The sequence below is a fragment of the Cucumis sativus genome, chromosome 5, assembly GCF_000004075.3.
Source record: "Cucumis sativus cultivar 9930 chromosome 5, Cucumber_9930_V3, whole genome shotgun sequence".
In the NCBI taxonomy this organism is placed as follows: domain Eukaryota; kingdom Viridiplantae; phylum Streptophyta; class Magnoliopsida; order Cucurbitales; family Cucurbitaceae; genus Cucumis; species Cucumis sativus.
In genome coordinates this window covers 21,889,265-21,914,855 of record NC_026659.2, presented here as the reverse complement: position 1 = coordinate 21,914,855, position 25,591 = coordinate 21,889,265, and the positions used below count along the sequence as shown (strand labels likewise).

The following is a 25,591-nucleotide window of genomic DNA, read 5'->3' as shown; positions in this document are numbered from 1 at the left end:
TGTAGTCTATGAATTATCCAATTATCAAATTTGAAGAATTCCATCCGTAATTGAGTTATGCTTAATTGAAACTATATGACTTTACTGGTTGAATTAGGACTATATTTACATATGCTACTTAATTAGAGATACAAAAAGAGTGTTGTAGAAAACATCAATATTTTTTTTTTATTAATCTAATATTTCCCTTCGCAATTGATATGTGAATGCAAATTAATTATGATGGGTATTTTTAATTAGGAATTAGAAGAAAAATGACATTTGTTCAGTTCCCAAATTTTGATTATCCACAGTTTAGTTTTTAGGTTTTAAAAATTTACTCTTTTTTAGTTCCGTACATTCACCAGAATACGCTAACTTGATCTCTAATTTTTCTAAATGTACTCAAGTTGGTGAGCTTTTAAAAGTAAGTATAAAAGGATCCTCAAGTATTTATTTTATTTGATTTTTAAAACAAAATTAATAGTTTTACGGTCGTTGAAAATAAATTTAAACTCCACGTTTTTAAAACTTAGGAATTAGAAAGATATTTTTTAAACTTAGGAATTAGAAAGATATATTTTGAAAATTCAAGAACCAAATTGGTCTAATCTTAGAGAGCTAAAAGCTGGAAAAAAAAATAGATTGTTAGAACTTAAAGACCAAACACACATATCTTTCTAATTCCTAAGTTTAAATAAGACCAAGTCCACAATTTTCATCTACATGACATCACGTTTCATTCGTTTACTTTAGACTGCCACATATAAAAGAAATTGTGAACTAGTCTTAGGATAGTTTGATAGGTAATAAGAAAAGAACAAGAAGTTAGAAAATAAAAATTGAACTCAAACATAAGAGGTAGGATTCACTATATTGATAACAAAGAAACAACGAGACTAATGACTTCTTTAATACTTATTTGATAACAAGACTTGCAAATCTTAGATGGAAATCACGATTTTTGTATGATGTGGCAGCCTATCCTAGAGTAAACTCGGTAGGACATGGTGTCAATAATGTAGTGAATCGTGGTTCTAGTCCATCATTTTTACGTATATTTTTATCAATATTTTCTAATTTGTAAATTTGTATTGTGTAAGTATTTAGATTGTGGCATTATTTTTCACAATAAATTTGGTAATGATCCTATTTATTTGGTTTGATAATTAAGGCAAAAATATGGATAAGGTGCAGAAACGTATGGAAAAAAGTGAATGAAATAATATAAGACAATGAGGTGTTTTATGAATATGGCCTCTCTTTACGTCTCTATTCCATTTCTATTATACTCCAAATGACTTACCATACCCTTCCTTATTACATTTTCTTTCTATTACTTAAAAATAGCCAAAAGGAAAAAACGAACACCGAAGTTCTAATTTCCCTTTTCTTTTCTTTTAAATGTTTAAATATTAGTTGGAGAGTGGGGCCCTAATTCCGCCGGTGAATCTTCCCTCCATCCGCCGGCATTTCTCGCCGTTCGTCCTCTTTCTCTGCTTCTCAGTTTTTATTTGGCGATTCGAATTTTAGTTTCCGACCATCGTTTTCTCTTTCTTCTTTTTCATTTGCCTTTGCTGGAATTAAGTTAACCAAGAGAAATGGCGTCTTGGAATTCGATTCCGCTCGAGATCACCTACCAAGTTCTCGGATGGTTCGCCTTTGTTTCCTGGTCCATCAGTTTCTATCCTCAAGTCATCTTAAATTTCCGTAGGAAGAGGTACTTTTGTTTCATCTCCTTTTGTTTATTTCTTCTGATTTCTTCTTCTGTTTGATGTTATTTTCTTTTTGTTGATGTAGTGTCGTGGGACTGAACTTCGATTTTGTGCTGTTGAATTTGACGAAGCACTCGACGTATTTGATATATAACGCCTCGCTTTACTTCAGCTCGGCTGTTCAGAAACAGTACTTTGACAAATATGGTTACGATCAGGTTTTTGCCTTCTTGCTTTTTTGTTCAAATTTTAGGCTTGAACTTCTAGTTGTGTGTTCTTGTGCTTTCATGTTTTGATGTTGGAATTAGTTGTTGCATTCCCTGAATGTATCTCGTGTTTAGCCGCTTTAGAATTACTTAATGTGTTGGATTTCAAAACTACAAGCATATTTTTGTCAGTAAAATCTGGATGCGGAAGTTTGAACTCAATGTCCCTGCTATTTAATTTGTATTAGTGTGTATTACTATACTATATATATAATTAAATTTAACTTTGTCCACTAGCTTGATTACTTCATTAGTCGATAAATGTTCATGTATTGAGTTTTCTATCCTTTCACCTTTTGTTTTCTGATTACAACAACCACGAGATGAGGGATTGAACCTCCAACCTCATGAGAGAAAAGTCATCTCAGTTACCGTTTAGCTAAACTCCATTTGACATATTTCTATTGATGTTGTTGATTTTCTTGGATCTCTCAGATGATACCTGTTGCTGCAAGTGATGTTGCTTTCTCAATACATGCTGTTCTGTTAACGGCAATCACCTTATTCCAAGTTGTGATCTATGATGTGAGCAGTTTAGGATTCTTCTCTAATTTTATGTTTGTTCTGTCTCCTGATCTAGTTTGATATTGGTTTTAGTAACACATGTTGATTTCTTTTACTTTTACAGCGCGGAACTCAGATAGTTTCCAAAATATCTCTGACAATTGTGATTGTTGTATGGATATTTGCTGCAATTTGTTTCTTCATTGGTCTGTCTAGCCATTCTTGGCTCTGGCTAATTTCCATATTCAAGTAAGTGGGTTCTCAAGAAGTTTTCTGAATGTGATATTTAGCTAAGACACTGCAATTATAGGCTGTATTGTACATGCTCGACAAGTACCTTAGGGGGTGTTTGGGGCAAGGAGTGAGTTGTTATAGTCCTAGGTTGATTAGAATAGTTTGTGTTTGGGGTGTAGATTAATTTAGTTTGGATTATAATAGTTATAATCGTATGTGTTTGGTGTGTAGACTATTTTAATTCGACAAGGGAGTGGTACTAAATAGTAAATACTGTAGCCAATTGGGAGTTTTGAAATAGTGGTTTACTGTAGTTAATTGGAGACTTTTAAATAGTATTTCGGTAACAAGAGATTGTTTTTATAATCCTAGATAATCTTTGCCCCAAATGGCCCCTTATAGTTTATCTTTGAAGATTTGCATGTTCCCTTGATCTAGAAAGCTAACTATTGAGCTTTTAAACAATTTTTGAAAGGACTCTAGCCTAACCTTCTCGGAGTTAACCAAATTCAGAAAGAACTTTGGGAAGCAAAAACTAATATCCTTAAGGCAACAAACCAAATTTATTAAAAGGAAATTCAGCCAAGGGAACAGTGAATGGAATAATACGATAATGTTTCCCCACCTACTCTAGCTCTACAACACGACCATACTTGATGCTAGATGGTCTTTTGGGAATATCTTTTTGAATTCTGTCTTTTTTGGGGGGTTTCTTTTTATTGGTAGTAGTACTGGCTGTTCTTGCTTTACAACCTCATATCAAACAAAACTCTTCTTCCTTTTTAGTTTTACAGTTTTACTTTTTCTTTTCTTCTTCTTCGTCTTATTATTTTGTCACTCAATTTATGGCTTCATTGTAGAGTATCCCAAGTCTAGTTGCCTTTTAACATTGAGATCTTTAATGTTGGCAGCTCAATTCAAGTATTTATGACGGCTATTAAATACATACCTCAGGTGAGAATTTCTTAATTGTTTACAGTTGTTATCAAAAGAGACCTTGACCCATCTGTATACTACCAGAATCCATATGACAATATTAGGTTGATTAGTTCATAATTTATCTTCGCACCTTGGTGACTGTCCATAAAAATCAAAATCAGTGTTACAGGATAGAAAACCAGCTTTTACTTGTTTTAAAATTTACATGAATAGGATCAACAAAATCATCATGGCTAAAGCTGATATCTTTTGTTTAAGTCATTGCATTATTCCAGTTAAACTTACAAGGTAAAATGTGTATGTTTTGATGATTACTCCTAACGTATTATTTATAAAGGCAATCATGAACTTTTTGCGGAAGAGCACTGATGGATTCAGCATTGGCAACATACTGCTCGACTTTCTGGGAGGCTTGGCAAATTATGCACAGATGGCAGTGCAGTCCATTGATCAAAGTATGTTATCTTTGTCCTTGCCTTTTGGCTGTAGCGTATGAATATTGTTACCTGGGTTACATAAATTCAACTTTCTTTTCCTTTCAGATTCTTGGGTTAACTTTTATGGCAATATTGGGAAAACATTGCTCTCTCTGGTATGGACTCTTCTTTAGTTTTATGATGAAGTTCTCTTTCCTTTACTTGTTTGTGGACTTCGAACTTCAATCTTGTTTACGGCTTTGTTGAGGCCAAAAACTTCTTGTTTAACAATGCATTTGAGACCATTTCTATGCATTGGAACAACAGAAGGGAAAGATTTGTTACTTCTCAACTGCTAACAATGCATTTGCTGTTTTATACAATTTTGCAGATAAGTATATTCTTTGATCTTCTTTTCATGCTTCAACATTATGTACTATATCCTGGCAAGAGGCCGATTGTGTCTCAAAAAGCTGACGACAAGACAAGAGAGGCACTTATCGCACCTCCAGATCGCCCACAATCAGAAGACGTGTAAGGTTAGGTTTGTCAAATCATGGCTTAAAAGGAAACACATAGCTTTGTCAACTTTGACAGATGAAACAAATTTCATTGAAGCTTTAGATGTAAATATAAAACATATTTAGGAGTGTGGAGTGGTATTCTATTGCTTCATATGAGGGAATTGTGTTGTTATCCATATCTTCGCTCGCTCTTGATTGTTTATTTTGGGATGGTTTTGAAAATGAAAATATCTGCAGTAAACTATATAAGGTAGCTAAGCTGCATTCACTAGGTTGAGATTTTATGCTGATCGGGTTTTCTCGAATCTCTAAAAACCTTTAAAATACCTTATTTTATTTTATAATATGGAAATGTTCATTGATGTTGATACCACACATCTTATATAAGATAAACTATGCTCATTTTGACTTATAAATCATGTCTACCGAGAGAAAAGGTTGGTTTTTTCCCATCCCTCACCCTTCTCTCTTTTTTAAGAGTATCTAATTTCTTTTTAATCTTGTTACTCAATTGATTAACAATTTGTAGTTATAATCATATACTCATAGTAGACATATCGATATTTTCACATTTCCGTGGGTTTGATATCGACATGTGGATATTTCCAATAGACCGTATAAAAAAACCAACGAAATACAATAATAAGCATCAAAACACAACAACAAAAATAAGCATCAAAACACGAGAGCTTAGACGTTGGAATGTATTGATAACCACAAAGTTTGTGTTTGATTCTCCTGTTTTATTGTTGTATTAAATAAACCTCTAGAATAAATATAATTAGATATTGGACACGTTTACTTAGATAATAATCAAATGTTTATTTATTGATTTAAATTGATTTTTTTATAATTTTTTTAAAAAAACTATTAAAATGGATGTTTTCATCAAAATTTTCTTAATATTGAGATGGCAAATATTTCTATCATAATCTTTATGTAGCTTTCTATTTCTTTTATTAAAATTTAAGATTTTGTAGACAATTAAAAAGAATTAAGAGTGATATTTTGTTGAAGAAGAAATTTTTTGAGAATGATTAGTTTTAAAACATTGGTTAATTCTGTAAAGTTTTATTATTCCAAAGTTAAAAGTTGGTTGTGATGTCTCAAATTGATTTTTTTAGAGAGAAAATATGAGTTATAATATACCTTGACAAAGAAAATAACATGACATCTTTCCTTTTATTTTTTTGTTTTTTTAAAGAAAAGTACAATCGACTTTAAGTTGGATTCTTCTCCTCAACATACTGTCAAAGACATGAATTGATGATTTACTTCATATAATAATCAAATTGTTAATAGTGAAAATTTAGATTTTAATCTATATGCATCCATATCCACATCCAATCATAATATTAAACTTTTTTTTGTTGTCAACAAGACCCAAAATTTGAGTGAAGAAGTAACATTATCACACAAAAGTTAGTTGCCTAGTTTAGTTCCACGACACCTATGTCTTGGAACAGTGTACCCAAAAAATATAATACACTAATATAATTGAGTCAAACAATTTCAATATTGCATTTATATGTATACACTCAAGATTACAGTAACAATCATAGAGCTAACTTAGTGAACAGCTAGACTCTCTCTAGATGTGAGACTTCTTTCCTTTAGAACTTTGGCTTCTCCTAAATATATGACTATTAATGCTAAAGAACTTATGCTATCCTTAAGCATATGATACTCCCTCTCACTTGAAGTTATATTTCCTTCTTCTCTTTGTTCACTCGAGAAACTTGATCTCCCTCTAAGTGTATGAGAATTTTTTCAAGAACAAACTTTAAACTCCTCTTAAGGATGAGAAATCCTTCTTGATTGAATCGACTTTAGGCTCTCCCAAAGTAGTGTAGTATGTTTGGAATCAATACAATACTCAACAAACTACTCACACGAGTTGTAGCCACAATCACATAATGTTGTGCTGCAAGCACAAAGTTACGTCAAATTCATGATGAAGAATAAGTAATATAATACGTGCCAACCCTAACACCGAATGCTTCTTGAACCTAAATAGCACGTCGAAGTAAGAAAAGGCAAACATTAGATATGTGTTATATTTAAAGTATGAAAAGAAATATTATGCAAGATTCACAACAATTGAGACACATCACTTGAAACATATTAAAAGATAACTACAAAAACAGTTCAAGCATCTACGAAACATGAATAAATATTTTTAATCGATCGGGAAAGTAGTAACAATGATATCAATTAGTATCGAACTAAGATCATTTTTCAATTTTATGAATTTTGTTCCCATCAATAATATTTCTCTTCTTTTACTTTTAGAGCTGAGTGCAGAATTTTTCATTTTTAAAAGGAAGAATAATAATAACAATAATTATTGTGCGGACGGAAGCATCAGCCAATCTCACCATTTTTGTGGAGCAAAATAGAAGTCGACGAGTGGCTACATTTCAGGTTAAGAGACGGCGGCGCCGATGAACTCCATTCTATCATCTTCATCCCCATCCCTTCCCATTTTCAACCACAAAAAATCTCCTTCTCCATTTCCAATTTCCCATTCTTTCACTTCTCCTTCAATTCCCAAACCCGCACCCTATTCCCCTCTTCGCGTCTCATCTTCTTCTTCCGACAATCCGGCCGTCACCGTTCCATCTCCACCCACCGACGCCCCTCTCGACACCCTCCGATCCGCTTCTAATGTCGTAAGGGACTTTTACGACGGAGTCAATCGCCATGACCTCGCCTCCGTTGAACCACTCATTGCTGAGAATTGCGTTTACGAGGACCTCATCTTTTCTCGCCCTTTCGTCGGTCGGAAGGTACGGTATGGACTCGTTTATCAATTCCTCAGCTCGTAATAACATAACCCCTTTTGGATTTATGCGATATTTACGACGATTTTGTGACCCAATTCATGCAGGACATTCTTCTTTTCTTCAAAAAGTTTAACGATTCCATCAGTAAGGATCTTCAGTTTGTTATTGATGATATATCCACCGAAGACTCATCAGCTCTGGGTGTACTTTGGCATTTAGGTAACTTTGATTTCATATATAACATTGAGTTTTAGTGCATTTGTTTCTTGCAGTGATTATTGTTTGAAATTTTCATTGTAGAATGGAAAGGGAAAGAGTTTCCTTTTAGTAAGGGATGCAGCTTTTATCGCTTGGCTGATGTTGATGGCAAGAAACAAATTATGTAAGTAATAGTTCTATTCTTTTCCTTCACCTTGTTGAAATATGCAGTTTTAGTAGCTCGACTTCGGTTGCTAATTAAGTTGTTTACTTGCTTTGTTTCAATTTACAGCTATGCAAGAGACAGCGTTGAGCCTGCATTCAAGCCTGGGGAGATGGCTTTGGTAAGTTAATTTTGCTTTTTCTTTCTATTTGTCTTTCCTTGTCCATAGATGTAGGTGCTCCTTCTACTTCTCTAATCATACTTATACATTGTTTCTATCTCTTAGGAAGGTAAATAATCGAGTAATTTAAGCTTTTGAGGCTGATTTCTTTCATATGTTTGGGACAATTTAGGACCAATTAGTGTTGGTGGAGTTTAGTTCTTATGAACTATTTTTGTGATTGACAGAAATAATCAATTATATCCCCAAAAGTGATGACCTTGAAGTGTCATGTCGTATTCATTAACTCGTTTTCATGTCTAGTTGTTTCGAAGTACAGTCTTTTGATGTTTATAAAATCCACAATATTTGAGATGATGGAGCTGTCTTTGCTTATAGAAGAAGTTGAATTTGATATGAAGGAGTGTTTAGCCTTATGAGTGGTTGAGAGAGGAGTTTGTTTGCGGTTTTAGATTACTAGCAAACAAACTATTACAACGATTACTGCCACAATCTCGTAGGAAATATCCAAAGATACTGAACTATTACAACGATTATCATGTTGTTTTCAATTGATTTTGTTTCTTAGAGATTTTATTCATATATAACAGAAGTTAGGCTTAAAATTATAGCACATTGATAAATCATACAGAACATCGAGAGGCCTAGAGATTTCTAAATGCTGGATAGATGTTCGTTTAAATTGAAATGTGAGACTCCTCTAATTAAAATGAGGATCCTTGGTGATGCAAAAAATGAGTTAGTGCTCTCTATTTATTTTCTTGGGTTTAGGGATATTGATATCAGCCATGAATAATTAATTTATACCCTTCTTGATAGATTCCTGCTTTCTATTTCTATTTCGCTGGAGTCTCTTCTTGTAGAGGGATGTCTTTTTCATTTTTGCTCAACGAAAGTTGCTTAAAGCCTTTTGCCACAACAAATATGGAATAAAATTCGTGGGAGTTGATGTGTATGTAGTAGCAGCACATGTTATGTCTAATAACCGAACAGTTTCTCTTGCAATTTCCAAATCCACTAAAGAATTTTCTTTGAACATGCCATAGTCATTTCCTTTGCATAATTTTTCCACTCATACGACTTTGTGGCTTCTAGATTTTCAAATACAGACGAATCGGAGTTTTGACTTTGACTTGATCAATTCTCTTCTGCTTTATATCATCTTATTTTACACTGCTACGAGTATATAAATCACAAATCTACAATGGATTTTATTTACTTACAGCAATCTATGCCTGAGCTTCACCTACTACAATGTAACAGTAGTATTTATTTACATTCATGGATGAAAATAGTTTTTCTTTTTCCTCCTGTTGAGAAAGATGGTTTCTGAGTTTTTGTATTTGTCATAATTTGATCCATTTTCTTCCATTACAGACAGCCATTAGAGGTGTAACTTGGCTTCTGGAACAATTCCCTCAGCTAGCAGATCGGATATAATCCCACTCTCACTAGGAAGAATTTACTAATGTATAAGATCCAATATTCTTTTAGTATAAATGTATATTTAGCAATAGATCAAATTGTATAAATTCATATAAGTTACATGATCCAAAAAGCTAATCTCCTCTGGGTTCCTTTCTCTTTGTAATTTTGCAATCATCAATGAAATTATTTCTTATTCAATAACTAGTTGAGAGATATTTGGTTATGATCCTTTTAAAGGGTAAAGATGTGAGCATGAATTATGAGAATGGAAGCTACAAATTTTGTTATTGTCAAAAGTTTTATATGACCATATTAGCCCCTCAATTTTGAAATTTTGGGTTTATATGCTTCATATTCTAATTTGTTTCCTCTATTCAACATTTTTTAAATACTACATGACATTTATATATGTGTGTTTTCATTTCTATCTCTTGACCATAATTACACAGGATTAAAGAAGATTGATGTTTTCAACTTTGTGAAATGTTATTATTATAACAAAATTTTAGATCATTATTGATAGATGCTGATCTATCAATGGATATTGGTAGACACTAGTAATTGTTAATTAGTAACTGAATTTAACTTCTTCTTTTTTATATTTTGTATATATTTTCAAGACTCTTGTCATCTAAAATAATTCTTCAATTGTATAGTAAAAAAAAAACTGAAAAGTTATTTAAACCATTGTGAACCTTGCACTGAATTTAATATTGTTTTTAAAAACTTTGAACATTTTGACTTTTGCTTAGGTAATATTTCAATAAATCTTTTATTTAGTCTTTAAATCAATTTGTTTTTGAAATTATCTAGATAATTATAACCATTTTAAGTAAGAAAAGAGACTACGTATTCAATAATATTAATAGGGGCCAGAAGTGTTTTTTGGACAAGAGACTAGTGGTAGTAAATGTTTATAGAAAATATAAAAACTAAAATTGGAGAAATAAAAGTATTGAAAGGAAGATAAAACAAAAAGTGGATGTAAATGGAGTATAAAATAGTATTTAAAGCAAAGTTTAAAGAATAAGATAAAAAGAAATCCAAAGTCAACTAACAACTGCTTGGTGAACGCGCAATTAAATATGTAATGGTAGGACAGAATCAAGTCCTTGCCTCCCAAGCTTCTTTTCTTCCTTCGTTTTCTATTTTAACTCCAAACCTTCCTTCTTCTTCCCTTCAAACCTCTCTCTTATCCTTTCTTCTTCTCCCCTAGCTCAATTTCATCACTCCAGAATGAAGAGGGAAGGTCGCCAACATGGCATGGTAAGAACCTACCGGATCATCCCTTCCCCATGGAACCCCAGACCTGAAACTCGATTTGTTAACGAGCTTGATTTCCCCCCTACTGCTGGCCTTTTCACTAAGGTCTCATCCAAGCCCACCAACCACTCCAAGTTCACCGGAAAGTGCAGCAAGCCTCGATGCTCTGGCTGCAGGCTACACCCGGTTCAAAAGGCCAAGGATAAAACCAAGGGATCTCATAAGTTCAAGTTGCACCAACTCCTCATTGACTTATCAATGGATGACTACGATGAATGCCCGAGCATCATTGATGATGATGGTGACGATCAGTCACTGGAAGAAATTGATGTTAAGTTGAGGGTTGGAGATATTCATCGCCACGTCGATGGTGACTATCAGCTGCAGAAAGTAACAGATTTTGAATCAAGGATTGATGAAGGTAATCATCATCATGTGAATGATGAAGATGAAAGGAGTTACTACAGAGTGGAATTCGTCATGGACGAAGCAGTGGAGGGTGATGACAGTTGGTGTTTGGTAGAAGAAAGACCAGCAATCTAATTGACAATGAGGCAGTTGGAAAGTAACAGGCCAGCTTGCATCCATAGCTGTGTAACTTCTCTGCCTCAAAACTTTTATCAATGTGGATATGAATAATGGTTTCAATCTCTATTCAAACTTTACAAAGTGGGTTCTCACTGTAAATCCAGGATTAGAGGGAAACACTTGGAATAACTAACTCTGTTCTTTGTATATCCTTTTCATTCAATCTTTCACTGTTTTCTATTTCCCCAATTTCAGATTCTACACACTTTGTTGAATTCTGATGAATAATGGTAATTTCATAGCCCATCAAATCAATGTTCTCTACATATACCGATATTTTTATACAGTAGTTCATATCAAACAAGGCTTTGTTACATAAAAATTGACAGATTTTATCAGTAGAACAAAATGGATCCACTGTAATTTAGAGGACGTCGAGATCTGGTTACCTCATGAATAAATGAAAATGGCTTCAAGGCTTCAGGGTAAGTTAAAATTTTGAGAAGCAATCTTCTGCTTGACCTTTACTGCTGAATGTTAGGAGATGTGTTCTCATGAGCAGACATTAAAGTTTGTAAAGACAGAGAACGAGTCTTTCCATGGGCATTCTTATTCGTGCCTCTGGTGCTTTTAACCGGAGCCATATGGCCAGAATGGGGCGCTGTGGCTTCTCCTATTTTGGGGCTCCCCTTTCTTCCTAGTTTTGGCGATGGGGGATGACACTTGAAAACCTCCTAGAAAAGAAAGGGACATAATATTTATACAAATTCCTTGTGTGTTGTATTTAGGCTATCAGCATGTGGGATCTTACTCTAAATTGTGCCGAATAAGTGGAAAATCACTTGTTTACCTCGTTCTTCTGTGTTTTTCGCTCCTTGTAAAAGTTTGGGAGTGGCCTGGCTTTGAAGCAGAAACTTTGGCGCAGCTTAGTTATTTCTGTTTCGGCTTTCTCCTACAGGAATATGTTAGTCCGTTACACCATGACTCGTTGTCAATAAGTCGGTTTACAGATTACCAAGTAATATTTTTTATTTGTTACCTTTAGTTTTGTTTGAAGTTGCACCTTTTTTTGTGACTCGTTTGTGTTGAACTTCTCTTCAAGTTTCTGAAAGTATTGAGAAGAAACAAGCAATCAATAAGCCATTGAACAAACAGAGATTATAGTATTTGAAAAAAAAACACACATGACGAGAATGCAACAAAAGCTTGCCTCCTTTCTTCTTGCTGCTCTTTCATCAGTTCGCAAGCTGAAAGGGGTAAATGAAAACGGCGAGTACAATTTGTTTCTGCAATTAATACACAAATATTTTGGTCACCATCAGCTAGCGAATTGAAAACTAAAATACAAAATTTCGAGGCCACTTTGCAGTTGCAAAACATAGAAGATCAACTCAAATAGCAGACAGGAGAGAAACTACTACCTTTTCTTTTCCGACCAGGGTGTAGCAGAAGGATGCTTTTGGGACTCGGTCTTCATTGCCTGAGATAACCAAAGATTACAGAAAGACTGAAAAAAAAATCCCCATGTTCAAAAGATACAATCGTAGACAAAAATGAAAAGCATGGCAACCGTATTCGGTGTCCTAAGAGGAGTTGAGCAATCTTTAGCTGGTTTTGAAGTACTGGCCCCAGCTCTTGAACGTTCAATCTTTCTCATCACTGTTGAAGTTAACTTGTTGAGTTCTCGAATGGGTGTAAAATTGACTGCCATCCTAAGAGATTTAGGAGTAGATTTCCTTTTATCTGCTGACTCCATTACACACTTGTTAACAACTTGTTTTGGAGTGGCAATATTAGATTTTCTTTTATCTGCAGACTCGATTACATATTTGTTAGCAGCTTGTTTTGGAGTGGCAATGTTAGATTTCCTTTTATCTGCAGACTCCATTACATATTTGTTAGCCACTCGTTTTGGAGTGGCAATGTTAGATTTTCTTTTATCTGCAGACTCCATTGAGTATTTGTTGGCAACTTGTTTTGGAGTGGCATTGTTGAGATAAGAAGCTGGAGAAATTGGTTTGACAGGTGTAGATGGGAGGATCTTAGATGATCTGTCAAACAATAGAAGCTTTGATGATGAAGTAGCTGCTTTCTTTTTGCTAATGGTGCTCGGCTGCTCCCAATTCTGGCGCGAACTCTGCAACAACAACACCAATAGTATCAACATCCATATCCCAGATTCTCAAATACAAAAGGAAAACTTATAGCATAATCCTCCTATCCTTATTTGCCACTCATCTACATATTTCCTAGTTTGACATGAATGAGAAACAGCTAGCATTACCTTAGGAAGAGATCTTTCCATCTGGGGTGTCCGATTGGACTCATTTCCCGTCAGGCCATCATTCAAATCAACACCCACAACCTTCTGGGGAATTTCCTCGATCACTTGGTGGGCAAGGCCAGAATCACCTCCCTCAACCTCCCTGCTATCAACTTTCTCCTCCTTAAGAAAAGAACCGTCGGAACGGCCATCACCACTGGCAATGGCGAGAAAATGTTGCCCAGTTACAACCTGAACCTCATGTTGCTGCAGGCCATTAGAGGTCGAGATTGAGGTGTGCGGAGAAGCAGAGGCATTGTGTTCAGTTTGAGTTTGTTGGAGAGATTTGGAAGAAGAAGCAGCATTTTCTTGCTCGAGCAAGGCCGCAGCTCGCTGAGCAGCAATCTTCTTATAATGAGCTTCAAAGAAAGCTTTCTTCTGAGCAACAGAACCAGGGCGAGAAAACTTCTCAGCTTCTTCAACATATCGATTGTGGGAAAAAGTAGACCATTTCTCCCAAGACAAAGAGTCGGACATGAATCTCCCGAAGGAGACCGACTGAGAGAGAGCATGAATTGGAAGATTACCCTAAAAAGAAACAGAGATGATGGATAAAAGGAATGAAATTGAAAGAAATTATTTTTGAAAAAGAAAATATACAAATAGAAAAGGGGTATGGTGGGGGACTGACTGACCTCCATGGATTCATTGGGAAAACCGGAAGTGTAAGAGAAAGGGTGGTGCATGAGGCATGTTGAATCAGCCATGGAAGCTCCAAGTGAAAGGAAACAAAAAGAAAAGGAAGAAGAAGCCAAGAAAGAGGAGTGGGCGTTGCTGGGAATGTATTATAGGAAATGGGGTTTTGTGATGTGGGAGAATGGAAGGTTTCAAAATTTGAAATTCAAACCACAGAAAAAAGAAGCTCCCCGGTACACTAAAAAGCAAAAGGAGGAAGATGATTCATTCTCCATTCTTAGTTTATTTTTAAAATTTCTCTCATTTCCCTAGTGGGTCCTCATGCTTCATTTTAACCAATCTCTAGAGAGAGAGAGAGAGCATGTGAATTTCAGTATTAATGAGCCCCACCTTAGTTTTGAAAATGGTAATCTAATCTTTTTAATTTTAACATAAGTTTAAAATTCACAAAAATATGGAATTGGGTCTAAAATGTTTATTTGTTTAAATCGGAAAAGGGTCAATACCGGAGTTCCAACGGCCAAATTTTGTAGGTGAAATTTAAATTCGAAATGGCCTCAACGGCTCAACTCAACCTAATAAATAAATATATATAAAAAGAAAAAAAGGTAAATGGGAACTTTTGTCTTTTGAGATCATTTATGAATTATTATTTTGAATGATACTGGGGGTTTGGAGGTTCAAACTGAAATTGGGATCATATGCTATAAAAGCGGCCTTTTTGGAGTGTTTAAAGCCAAACCAACAACGGCTCAAATGTGTAAGACAAAGAATGCCATGTGATTGAAGCATATATGATGATATCAACTCTTTCTTTCTTTCTTTTCAACTATCAAAATTTCAATAATGTACATAGCAAATCAAATGGTCAGACTTTTGATATAAGAATTGATTGTCAACTGTACATTTACTGAACTAAAACTCATCATTAATAAAACATAGATATACTTATAGGGCATAAACGGATAGGTTTCTTCCCTCTCCTCCCCACCCGCCTCTTATGTCAATTTTCATCCTTACTAAATTGTTTATGGAATAGGAGGAGAAAGAGCAAAGGATACACTACAATATCACATTTTCTCAAATTTTTTTAACAACGTTTAAATTTATTCACAACTAAATACAAATGTCTCATTGTATTTATGGATTTTAAATTTATCCCTATTAAATTGGTTGTTTCTTTAGTCATTGACCTAAAACACAGCTTGTGATCTTTGTGGGCTGCTTGGTGTGTGTGTATATATATATATATGGAAGACATAAGTTTGAGGTGGAACTTCTAGTAGATTCTACATTTACAATGAGTCTCTTACGAAAATACTTTATTCTTCTGTTGTGTGGTTGTTGAACACCTTGTTACTGATATTATAGTTCACTTCACTAAGAAGATTTGTGCAAGTTAAAGGGAGTTAAACATATATTGAAGGTTATTTTGAGGAGTCTCTCTCATAGGGAAACTTGGAGATTGAGACGCAATGGTGAAGCATGAAACATTTTATCTAGGATGAGCTTAGATCGAATTCCTTGTATCACACATCAAGTAGTTTAGGGGAAGCCTAAACTTTATCTTGTAAAAGTTGTGTAATTCAAGATAGTTAATTCTTGATCATTTATGTATTTGTGAACCTCTTGAATCTTAGTAAATGGTCTTTTCAATCAGACTTAAGGTTCCTAAATGTAGGTTTGATTACACTAAACTAGGTTATCAACTTGGTTGTGTTTTGCTTTTTCTTACCTTTGTCAATAGCTTAAGAAATATGTTTGATGCAAATATATAATTCTTCCTCAAGGTTAACAATGTGTTTTCAAAAAACACTAAAATTTCCTAATAAAAGATATTGAGTTTTATATGCATGTGATGTTTTTTTAGAACACGTTCTATAGTCTACTTTTCTCTCGGTTTCCTCTTTGATTTTCTGTCCATTTAAAGATTCTCAACCTTATTGAGGATGGGTTTCATATGATAGCTAAACATCTCTAACCAAAATATAAATGATGCACAAGATATAATAACTTTAATTTCTTTGTACCAACTTGTTAGATTGAAAAATCAATAGAAATTTGGAAGCCTCTCAATTTGATTTGATTTATTTATTACACAACATTACACGAACATTACTTAAAAATATAATATAAACCTAAGAAATTGAAAACATGCAAATATCAAATAATTAACGTGAATCAAATGTTATTCTAGAAAAACGTCGATCAAATTGATAAAATGGTAATACGGAAAAACAATTATTGCTTTTGGAGACTCTTAGCCTCTATACCCCTCTATATTTCAAGTGTTATCACATACTGCTTCGAATAAGAACATGATGGATGGTAGATTATTGCACTGCTTGGCCATTGGGTTCTAACTCTATTGGAATTAACTTTCATCCCCAAGGATACCTAGTAGATTTAACACTATAATAAGATCAATGAAGAGTTACTCAATTAAAAGCAGTTATAAATGTGCTTTTTATTAAGCCAAAACAACACAATTGGCTCTGTTTCCTGATATTTGACACTCTAAGATCATGTACAAGATTAGTTTAAATGTCTCGAAGGAACTAGTAAAGGTATTAATAAAAAAAATAACGTAATTTATTGTCTTTTTTACAAAAAAAATTATTGTAAGTTTGATTTTTTCTATAAAAATAAAATAGATATACATGAATAAAGCTTTCTTGTTTTAGAAATTAATATCAAGGAAGAGTAACGTGTAATAAATTTTCAAATTAAACTCCTTCTTATAAGCAAAAAAGTCAAGTTATATTTACACCATCATATTATTGGTAGATGACTCTACAATTTTAGGATTGTAGTCCAAACTTCTATCATTATAAATAACGTTTTACCTAATCTTTCAAATATTTTCCTTAAAGGACAAAATTATTTTCGAATCGTATCTTTTAGAAATAAAGTTCAAATTGGTTACATTAAGTTAGGAGAAAGAATTTTTGAAATGATGTCCTCACTTTTTGGCCTCATTCGATATCTTTTACTCGATTAGGACGGGAACGTAAGGGTAGCTAGTGTAAAATGAAATATTCCCTATCCAAAGAAGAGTGTATGGTGGTTGAAGGTAGAGAGAAAGGGTAGGAATGGATGTATTTGGGTGAACAACTAGTGGTTTGGAATTAAAACAAAACTTTTACAAGGACATTGGAGATTACATTCTTTTTCATAGGGACTGTATTATTTTTCTTTTTTGTTTCGTAATGCTTAATGTTTGGTACCAAACAAATTCAAGAACTTCATCAATTCATTATTATTCTTCAAATCTTCCATACAATTATATTTGTACATGCCCCACATTAATTACCAATTCTCAAATCAAGTTTTTACTCCATCAATTCATTCTCTTTTATTCCCTTTTCATATCATTTCTACATTAATTAAATTCATAGCTTTTAATGTTTCCTATGTTTGAACACTTCATGTCCTTGTACCAACTTCATCCAACTCATCATTTCATCAAATCTCAAATCAATAATGATTATAACCTATCTTCTTGGATCAATTTAGGAAAACTTCATATCTTTTTTCACTTTTGTACTACTTGTATTGTTTTCCTTTTTCTTTAAAAATTTCCGAAACACTTTAAAACTCTAATTTGTTACTGTATTTACTACATTTATTTTTTTTTTATTTTAAACACGTACTATTATAATTCAAAATAGAACCTTTCTCTTCCTAGAAATGCAAAGGATAGAAGTTAAGAATTCTTAAAAGCGTTTTTCACCACAATAATTTCCTTCAATCATTTGCATAATTAGAAGTTTAAAAATTTTACTTTTTAATAAACCACGCATATAATTGTAATGTGATTATGAATTACAAAGGAATAGTTACAAATTTAACCATTAAATTCAAACATAAATTGGACTGACTTATAGCAATTGTGTTTTATTATTGGGCCGTTGATATCTGACTTGAAGGCCCGGTCCATCCATAACGCATTGCCTCATCGACAACCAATTCTTCTTTTTAATTTCTTTATCGTTTTCAAAACAATTTATTCTAAATTGCAAAATCCTCTAACTATTTTCAAGTCGAAAAGGTAAAATGAAAACCTTTTGTCATTTTCCCATATTTGAATTAATATTTTTATGACAATATATATATATAAAATATGATTGATAGCCATTTTAATAAATACTAAAGATCTTAGAACAAAAATAAAGAATAATTGGACCATATTATGATATTTATCTATGTAATTCTTTATTCTTTTAGATTTATCCACTTAAAAAATATTAAATTAAAAGAAAAGACATCTAACTTTATTTTTTCTTAAATAAGGATAATGATAATGATAAATTTGTAATCCAAATTCCAACCCATAGAAAATTGAGATGAAGAAGATTTGTAATCAATGATGGATAGAAGGTATTCCATTGATATTAAACTAAAAGGAAAGGTTTAATATAGTGGGTTTGATAATGATGGCTTAACACAATATGAACACATAAAATGATTGTTAATTTATTCAAGCTCCTTCAACATTTTTTTAATAAAATCAAATTTTATATTATTCTTTTCATTGATTTTATCATCTACTTTGCAATTCATCTCCATACTTTTTTCATCTAAATTTAATATACTTGCTATGTTTCCATTTGTATGTTTTCTTTTCTCTTAGATTATTTTTTTCATTCAACTATGCCTTCAAACGGATTTGGAGTATTATGACTAACTGTGACTTATAAATTTAGATATATTTTTTATCATATATGATTTTTGTTTACAATGTAAGTGATATAATAAATATAAAATTAAATCGATGTGTAATAGAATTTAAACTTCTACGATACAAGTTAAAAGTTTTAAAATAAAAAGCTCGTAAACGAAATAAATATATATTTTAAAATTTAAGACTAAACTTGTAATTTAAAAATAATAATAATAATAAGTGCATGAAAAAGGTATGGAGGAATTAATTGAAGAAGGTTGAATAATTTGAAAGGAATTAGTTTTATACCAAACCAATGGACATATATATATATATATATGTTATTGTGTTGTTGGCATTAATCCAGGTCAGATCCAAGTCAGGTGTGAGTTTGCATTTAGATTGAAGTGTACATGTAATGAATTAATATGATATTGGTGTGGGGTTGAATGAGAAGCTTAATTGTATTAGAGGCTTTATTTAAAAGATATTAGTTGGGTTTGATGGAGCAGCATGAATTATATATGGTTGAAGAAGAGTTGGGTAGTGGAGAGCGTGGGTAGAATAGAATAGAAGAGAAGATATTGAGAAGGAGAGAGCATTAGATAGATATAGATTTTGGAGGGAGGGATGAAACTGAGATGATATATAAGGTAAATAGTAAAGGGAAAAGCATTTATGATATCATTGTTGATGGCGTGCCATTTGATGGTGACCCCTTACCAAATCCCCTCCTCAATGGCCCCATCCGCCGTTCCCTCTTAAAACTTAAGCAAAAAAAAAAAGAAAAAAAACCTAATTACATCATCAAAACAAACAAACAAACAAACAAACTCCTTAATATAATCCTTTTTATTAACTAATTAAGTTGTTAATCACTGCAATTAATTTATTAATCCATTTCCATTGCTCTTTTTCACCATTTTTTGTACTCTTTCTTCTCACAATTAATATTTTATTTTCCCACCGAAAGTCTCCTTCATATGTTGCTAAACCCTTTCTTATATCATCATCATCATCATCATTAATAAGTAATAAGAAGAATAGAAAAGAGAAGTAATTTGGTGAAGAAAAGAGATTGGATGGGAATGGGGATGGGGATGTGATTAATATTGGAAAGGAAGAAAAGATAAGAATTGAGAATGGGATGGGGACCACAGAGAATTGCATGAAAATAATAATTTGGATTTTTGTACCAAACAAAGTGGGACCCTATTTCAGGTCCTCAACAATCTCGTACCTCTTCTCTTTCTCTTTCTCTTTCTCTTTCTCTTTCACCTTTTCACCTTTTCATTTTCTCTTCTCATTTTCATTTTCAATTTTTTATTTACTACAAGTTTTTCCTATATTTGCCCATTCCTTCAACTTTTTTTAAACCACTTCATCTTTAAAACTATATTCAAGTGATAATTACTTTTTTTTTTTTTTTTACAAGAAGATAATGTTATGAATGATTCTGTAAAACTAATTAACTTTAACCTTCCATTTAGTACTAACTTTTTTTTATATAGTTTAGTTGGATGTATACTTTAACCACCTTTTTCTTAAACTAACAAAAAAATCGATCACTACCTAGCTCAATTATCATAAATTAAGATATGACTTATATTAAAAACAAAACAAGATGTTATATAATTTGTCAGTTGTTGAGTATAGTTTGAATGCATTTTCACAAGTTAGGGCTTGAGATGTAATTATGTGGTAGGGTGGGCATATAAATGAATTGTGACAACACGCCATTGAATGCCATGTTCCCTATACTAGTTATGTTTTTATATATTGTTTGATTGATAAAACAAAGTGATTATTTAGCCTTTAATGTGTGGCATGTTGACCATGGTTATTCAAGTGTTTGGCCTCAATATATATATATATAGGGTTTAGGTCAAGGTAGCGTTCTACAACTCTAGCCTTAGGTCTAAGCTAAATCATCGTCTTATATAATCACTTAAATTCACCCAAGCCTCAACAACTTCAATTCCCAACCTCAACCTCAAACTCGTCTTATATTGGGTTCAAGTACCCCATTTGTGGCATACAGCTTTACAAATAGATTTAAGAAAACGAGAAGGCAGACACAAAAAATTTAAAATAAAGTTGAGAAGATTAGGATGATGGTGGGAAAAAAGAATTGGAGGTGTCCAATCATGAAGAAAGAGGATTTGTGCATTATTATTGAATTTCAATCTTTCATTAAGTAAAAGACAAAGAAATTTTTAGGCAAGAAAAGAAAAGATTCTTGAGTTTTGAGTTGCTTTATGGACTTCTTCCAATTCTATCGTCACTAACACTCCAAGTCAAAATCCGGTAATCATTTGCCAAATCTTAATTCCATTAATCACACAAATATTTGCTACGACTGTTTGTTTTATTTGGATCCTAATATTTTTCTTTAGAGATTGTTGGATTTGTTTTTCCACTTTAGGTTTAACCTATGTCTACTTAAGTACAAAGGTGTTAAAGCAAACTGGATTGTATTCTAATTAGTATGTATTCACTAGTTGGACTAGTGATCAAAATCCTAAACTCGGGAGGAGGATAAAATCTAATATTTGCGAAATAGATAGAGCATTAAAGTGTGGTTAGAGAAAGAATGGAAACATAGAAAAGAAAAGAAAAGAAAACGAGAGAAATGTGTGGAGAAAGCCCCAAAATTTGACCGCCAAAAAGCGTAGGTCCAAGTGGTCCACAAAATAGGTCAAAATTATTTAGCCATTTTTTCCAGAGGGTAAAACAGTCATTTCCGTAACATTACCTCTAAAATTACTTTTACCACCTACCTCTCTCTCTCTCCCCTCAATTTTTACTTTACATTTTCTTTTTTTCTTTCTATTTTTCAACTATTTCCATAAATATATATATATATATATATATATATATATATATATATATATTTAATACTACATAATTTTCTAAATAAAAAATTAATCAATTCTTGTTTTTATTTGTTTTTACTCTTAACACTATTAAAAATGTTTATAAATACGAACAACAACAAAAATAAATTACTTTTAAATCATCACCATCCATCACCAAAAATTAATTAATTAATCTAACAACTATAAGATTAAATAGCGCTTTTTTAAAATTCAAAATATAAAATAGTTGAAATACAAAATTTTAATGTTTATTAAATTCTTTCTAATCAATTTATGTACTCTTAGCATATAAAATATCACATCAAATATCTAGTTTTGTCGACAAGATATGCAAATTATTGTTTTAATAAAGTATTATACAATCAAATGATGTAATATATTACTAGTTTTTCGTAATAAACACAAAAGGTTTTATTTTAATCATTTTGGAAGCAGGCTATGTAATGTATGCATACATAAATAGTCAATAGTTTTTTTAAATTATTCAATTGCAATATATTAAATAGGCTCACATATATTAATAGTTTTGTTGATGGATAATTTTGATTGTCTATGTTATGTAACAAATAATGGATGGATGATGAAATCCTGAACTTTTTAACCATTTTTTTCAGTATGACCAATTAAAATTTTGCATTAAGGCGATCAGAATTAATCTCGTTCATAAAACTAAAATTTACAAATATCATAAAAGTTTTGTTATAGAATAGATAAATAATGAAAACATAACACAACATTAGCAAAATGATTTTATTAAAAAGAATACTTTAAATACATGAAAAAAGTGAGACAGGTTGGGAGAGATAGAGAATTTATAGAACAAAAACATAAATAACACAAGAGATGACATATGCGTCGTCAATGATTCAGGTCATTCCAACAATTTCATGAAATATTGAAGGGACATAACCTAATGACATATTCTTGAAGGTTCAAATCTCTAGAGGCTTTGTATTATAATATATATATAGTGGGTGGAAGCAGTTTGGCCTTGGCCCTTGGAGAATTGAATTGAAGGAGGCTCCTCTCATCTCTGTTTCCCACACCCCACGTTCATCCATGTTGTTCAAAGACTTTGTTTTTGATATATATATATATATATATTGTTGTATCTGTAAGTAATTAAACAATTGGAACAAAGTTGATTAATTATTAATTGTTTGTTGTCAGAAGAAGCACACTAGATCCATAAAATACTCACCTCCCCAAATTCTCCATTTTTATTTCATCTCTCTCCACTGTAAAATCTCAAAATTTGTAAATCGAGAGAGATCTGAGAAAGAATCGTCATCATCAATTTCAATCCCTTTTACACCTTCATAAATCAAATTCCGTTCACTTTCTGCTTCCCTTTCAGAATTACAAATAACCCCTCTTTAATCCTTTTCAACTCTCTTTTTCTTTCTCCATATTCTCATACAAACTGTGAAAAAAGTTACACCAAACACCGACTCTAATGGAGATTCAGTGACCAAAAACAAAACAAGAAACAGAAAAAACAGGAAAAAAAAAAACATAAATATTCTCAAACGATGGGGGTTTTCTTCTTCATCGATCTCGCTTAAGATTAACAACTTTTTATGAGAAGAGATCATCTTGTTTTCTCTCACCTGGCTGTATGTATGTATCTATCTATCTTCTTCTTCTTCTTCTTCATCAATACGCCAATCTGGGAGTTTCTCTGTTTTGAAGCGTGTTTCTCGACCTGACCCATGTGATGAAAAGAGAGAAATTTTGAAAATCTCTCTTATGGGTATTTTAGATTCACGAGTTTCATGAGATGGGTAGGTTCAAGAATCGGTGTAATCGTGCCAACAGATGAGCATGGTGACACAACGTCTCATGATGTAGAATCGAGCTCTCTGTTCTTTGACTAATCTAGCGCACTTTCTTGTGAAAGAACAACGTCTGTGAGAGGAATTTTTGATGATGGGGAAAGAGGAAGAACGAGTTGATCTGTTTAAACCTTCTTTCTTGGAGAACTTCCATTTCTCATCGAAGTAAAAAGGGGGATCAGTGGGAGTAGTAGTTGAAGTAGTTGTTGTTGCAGTAGCACCGACTATGGAAGCCATGGATGAAGCAGAAGCAGATTACAGCTTCTTTTTTTTTTTTTTTTTTTTTTTGCTTCTCTTCTGTTTCAAGTTTCTGTGAGGAAAAGATTGGAGGGACTGAAGGAGAGAGAAGAGAAAAAGGAAGATTTTTCTTTTCTTTTTTTCTTTTTTATTTTTTGGTTTGAAGAGTGAAGAGGAAATAAGGGAAAGGGTTTGGGGTTTGTATTTATAAAGTAATGTAAAAGAGAAGAGAAAGAGAGCAAAAAATGGCAGTGCTGATGGGAGTAGCAGTGCCTCTATCACCTGGGCCTTCTATAGGCCCACAAACCACTTTCAAATATAAAGTTAAATCAAACCTATGTTAAACTTTCTAAACCTTTTTCCATCAACATTATTTCAATTCTTAACACTATTAGATCGCATAATAACAAACAAAACTATTAGAATCAAAATAGTATTGTATTATCTTACAAACATCTCCAAACAAAAGAAAACAATTAAGCTTATAATGATGATTGAATTGTTGAAAATTGAGAAATGAGATGGAAATGATATGTATAAGCTTGAGTTATAGGAAAAGAAAAGAAAAGAAAAAAGAAGAATTATTATGAAAGGAGATGTTTTGAATGTTGGTTATAAAAAGAAAAGAAAGTGTGTTAAGAAGGGTAGGTTGGGAAAGGAAAACGTCATGGTTGGAAACAATTAAATGTATGAATATCTCAGTGAGATTGGGATTTGAGTAGCCATAGCCTGCACTCCTCAATCTCTCCTCTCTTTTCTTTTCCTTCACTCTTTCTTCTTTAACAAACTAAAATCAACTTTTCTCTCTTTCTCTTTCTTTTTTACCATTTCTATTTTCTAACCCTTTTTCTATTTTCTCTTTTTCATTCTAATTACAATTAATTAACACTCAACTTTTTCTAACCACACAGTTACCCTTTTCTTTTTCAAAATAAGTTCAATTTTCATATTGATCCTCTTATCTAACCTTATTCCATATAAAACATATTTTATTGGTTGACAAATTGTCTATTAGACACCTCTATTTCGTGAAGTATCTACTCTCTTTATTTGCACTCCACACTACCATTTTTTCATCATTAATCATTACCATATTATTTAAGGTTATAGAAGGTACCTTTCTTTTTCCTCCAACGTATTCATAACACTATTGTCAACTTAGTTGAGAAGTATTAATACATTCATTTAGGGAAACATTCTCCATATTTAATTAACTAAATTTCAATTAGAAGCATTAGTATTGAAAAGGAAAATGGGAAAAGTGAAAAACAATAGTTGGGGTTCAGAAATTACCTCATTACTATAAATATGTATTTACCTAAACTTGGGATTTAATAATTGAAGAGTTTATTTGTCTTTATTTTGATTTTTTTTTTCTCTAGTTGATCAATGTGACGTCTGACAATACATCAATTTGTTTTTATTCGGAATGTAGATTTTTGTAACTACTTCTAGAAAAAATTTCATTTTAATTTTTAAAACATAATTATAGTAATGAAATAATTTACACTTTAGTAAAAGTAAAAGAAAAAAAGAATATGTTTTTAATTTTTCATTTTCACTGTTGTCCAATAGAGAAAAGAAGGGGTGGGTTCTCAACTATTTGTCCTTTGAAGTGAGTAATAAATAGAGTGAGTGTTGATTCTCATCCACACCTTTTTGTTCTCTTCATCCTTTTAGGGAATTAGATAAAAGGAATTTTCATTTCTGCTCTCTTTTCTTTACAATGTTTAGTTAATTTAATTTGCCTATGCTAAAACTTTGAAATTGGATTACAACTAAGAACGTATTAGTTTATATGTTCACTATTGACAAACAAAAATTTATATTAGAGAAAAAATGTCGTATTATAAAGTTGAGTGATGTTAATGGAGTGGAAGAGTTTATATTGTAC

At 32.3% G+C, this 25,591-nt stretch overlaps 4 protein-coding genes and 1 non-coding gene across 6 annotated transcripts; 3 read left to right on the top strand and 2 right to left on the bottom strand.

Moving 5' to 3' along the window:
* Window positions 1-1,302: 1,302 nt before the first annotated feature.
* LOC101217125 (cystinosin homolog) lies at window positions 1,303-4,945 on the top strand. Its single transcript, XM_031886118.1, has 9 exons — window positions 1,303-1,460; window positions 1,568-1,699; window positions 1,780-1,912; window positions 2,396-2,485; window positions 2,589-2,713; window positions 3,610-3,652; window positions 3,975-4,092; window positions 4,180-4,229; window positions 4,445-4,945. The coding sequence occupies exons 2-9, from the start codon at window positions 1,581-1,583 to the stop codon at window positions 4,589-4,591; spliced, it is 825 nt and encodes a 274-aa protein (XP_031741978.1). The 5' UTR covers window positions 1,303-1,460; window positions 1,568-1,580; the 3' UTR covers window positions 4,592-4,945.
* A 1,946-nt stretch (window positions 4,946-6,891) lies between these two features.
* LOC101216887 lies at window positions 6,892-9,562 on the top strand. 2 transcript variants are annotated; one of them, XM_011657075.2, is made up of 5 exons: window positions 6,892-7,366; window positions 7,468-7,582; window positions 7,664-7,745; window positions 7,854-7,905; window positions 9,287-9,562. In XM_011657075.2, exons 1-5 carry the CDS (start codon window positions 7,022-7,024, stop codon window positions 9,299-9,301), a joined length of 609 nt encoding a protein of 202 aa, XP_011655377.1. In that variant the 5' UTR covers window positions 6,892-7,021; the 3' UTR covers window positions 9,302-9,562. The 2 variants fall into 2 exon arrangements, with proteins under 2 accessions (XP_011655377.1, XP_004142769.1); XM_004142721.3 differs by having other exon boundaries at window positions 6,894-7,366; window positions 9,283-9,559.
* Window positions 9,563-10,316: 754 nt separating this feature from the next.
* On the top strand, window positions 10,317-11,399 carry LOC105435520. Its single transcript, XM_011657074.2, has one exon. The coding sequence runs from the start codon at window positions 10,570-10,572 to the stop codon at window positions 11,137-11,139; it is 570 nt and encodes a 189-aa protein (XP_011655376.1). The 5' UTR covers window positions 10,317-10,569; the 3' UTR covers window positions 11,140-11,399.
* LOC101216656 (protein WVD2-like 7) lies at window positions 11,400-14,418 on the bottom strand. Its single transcript, XM_004142720.3, has 8 exons — window positions 14,083-14,418; window positions 13,409-13,975; window positions 12,695-13,261; window positions 12,546-12,604; window positions 12,335-12,410; window positions 12,164-12,229; window positions 11,975-12,076; window positions 11,400-11,858 (listed from the first exon to the last, which is right to left on the bottom strand). Exons 1-8 carry the CDS (start codon window positions 14,152-14,154, stop codon window positions 11,649-11,651), a joined length of 1,719 nt encoding a protein of 572 aa, XP_004142768.1. The 5' UTR covers window positions 14,155-14,418; the 3' UTR covers window positions 11,400-11,648.
* Window positions 14,419-22,343: 7,925 nt separating this feature from the next.
* LOC105435519 lies at window positions 22,344-24,494 on the bottom strand. Its single transcript, XR_004217059.1, has 2 exons — window positions 22,827-24,494; window positions 22,344-22,737 (listed from the first exon to the last, which is right to left on the bottom strand). It is a non-coding gene; the product is annotated as an uncharacterized LOC105435519 (transcript).
* Between the last annotated feature and the right edge of the window lie 1,097 nt (window positions 24,495-25,591).

What these genes read in the sequence shown, in the direction of transcription:
- LOC101217125 (XM_031886118.1), top strand. Translation starts at nt 1,581, where the DNA reads ATGGCGTCTTGGAATTCGATTCCGCTCGAGATCACCTACCAAGTTCTC. An exon ending in AGTGCAGTCCATTGATCAAA is followed by an intron (nt 4,093 to 4,179) that starts GTATGTTATCTT and finishes TTTTCCTTTCAG; the next exon opens with ATTCTTGGGTTAACTTTTAT. An exon ending in GGAAAACATTGCTCTCTCTG is followed by an intron (nt 4,230 to 4,444) that starts GTATGGACTCTT and finishes ACAATTTTGCAG; the next exon opens with ATAAGTATATTCTTTGATCT.
- LOC101216887 (XM_004142721.3), top strand. Translation starts at nt 7,022, where the DNA reads ATGAACTCCATTCTATCATCTTCATCCCCATCCCTTCCCATTTTCAAC. An exon ending in GGGTGTACTTTGGCATTTAG is followed by an intron (nt 7,583 to 7,663) that starts GTAACTTTGATT and finishes TTTTCATTGTAG; the next exon opens with AATGGAAAGGGAAAGAGTTT. An exon ending in GATGGCAAGAAACAAATTAT is followed by an intron (nt 7,746 to 7,853) that starts GTAAGTAATAGT and finishes TTCAATTTACAG; the next exon opens with CTATGCAAGAGACAGCGTTG.
- LOC105435520 (XM_011657074.2), top strand. Translation starts at nt 10,570, where the DNA reads ATGAAGAGGGAAGGTCGCCAACATGGCATGGTAAGAACCTACCGGATC.
- LOC101216656 (XM_004142720.3), bottom strand. Translation starts at nt 14,154, where the DNA reads ATGGCTGATTCAACATGCCTCATGCACCACCCTTTCTCTTACACTTCC. An exon ending in CCCTGGTCGGAAAAGAAAAG is followed by an intron (nt 12,411 to 12,545) that starts GTAGTAGTTTCT and finishes TATTAATTGCAG; the next exon opens with AAACAAATTGTACTCGCCGT. An exon ending in AACTTCAAACAAAACTAAAG is followed by an intron (nt 12,077 to 12,163) that starts GTAACAAATAAA and finishes ATATTCCTGTAG; the next exon opens with GAGAAAGCCGAAACAGAAAT.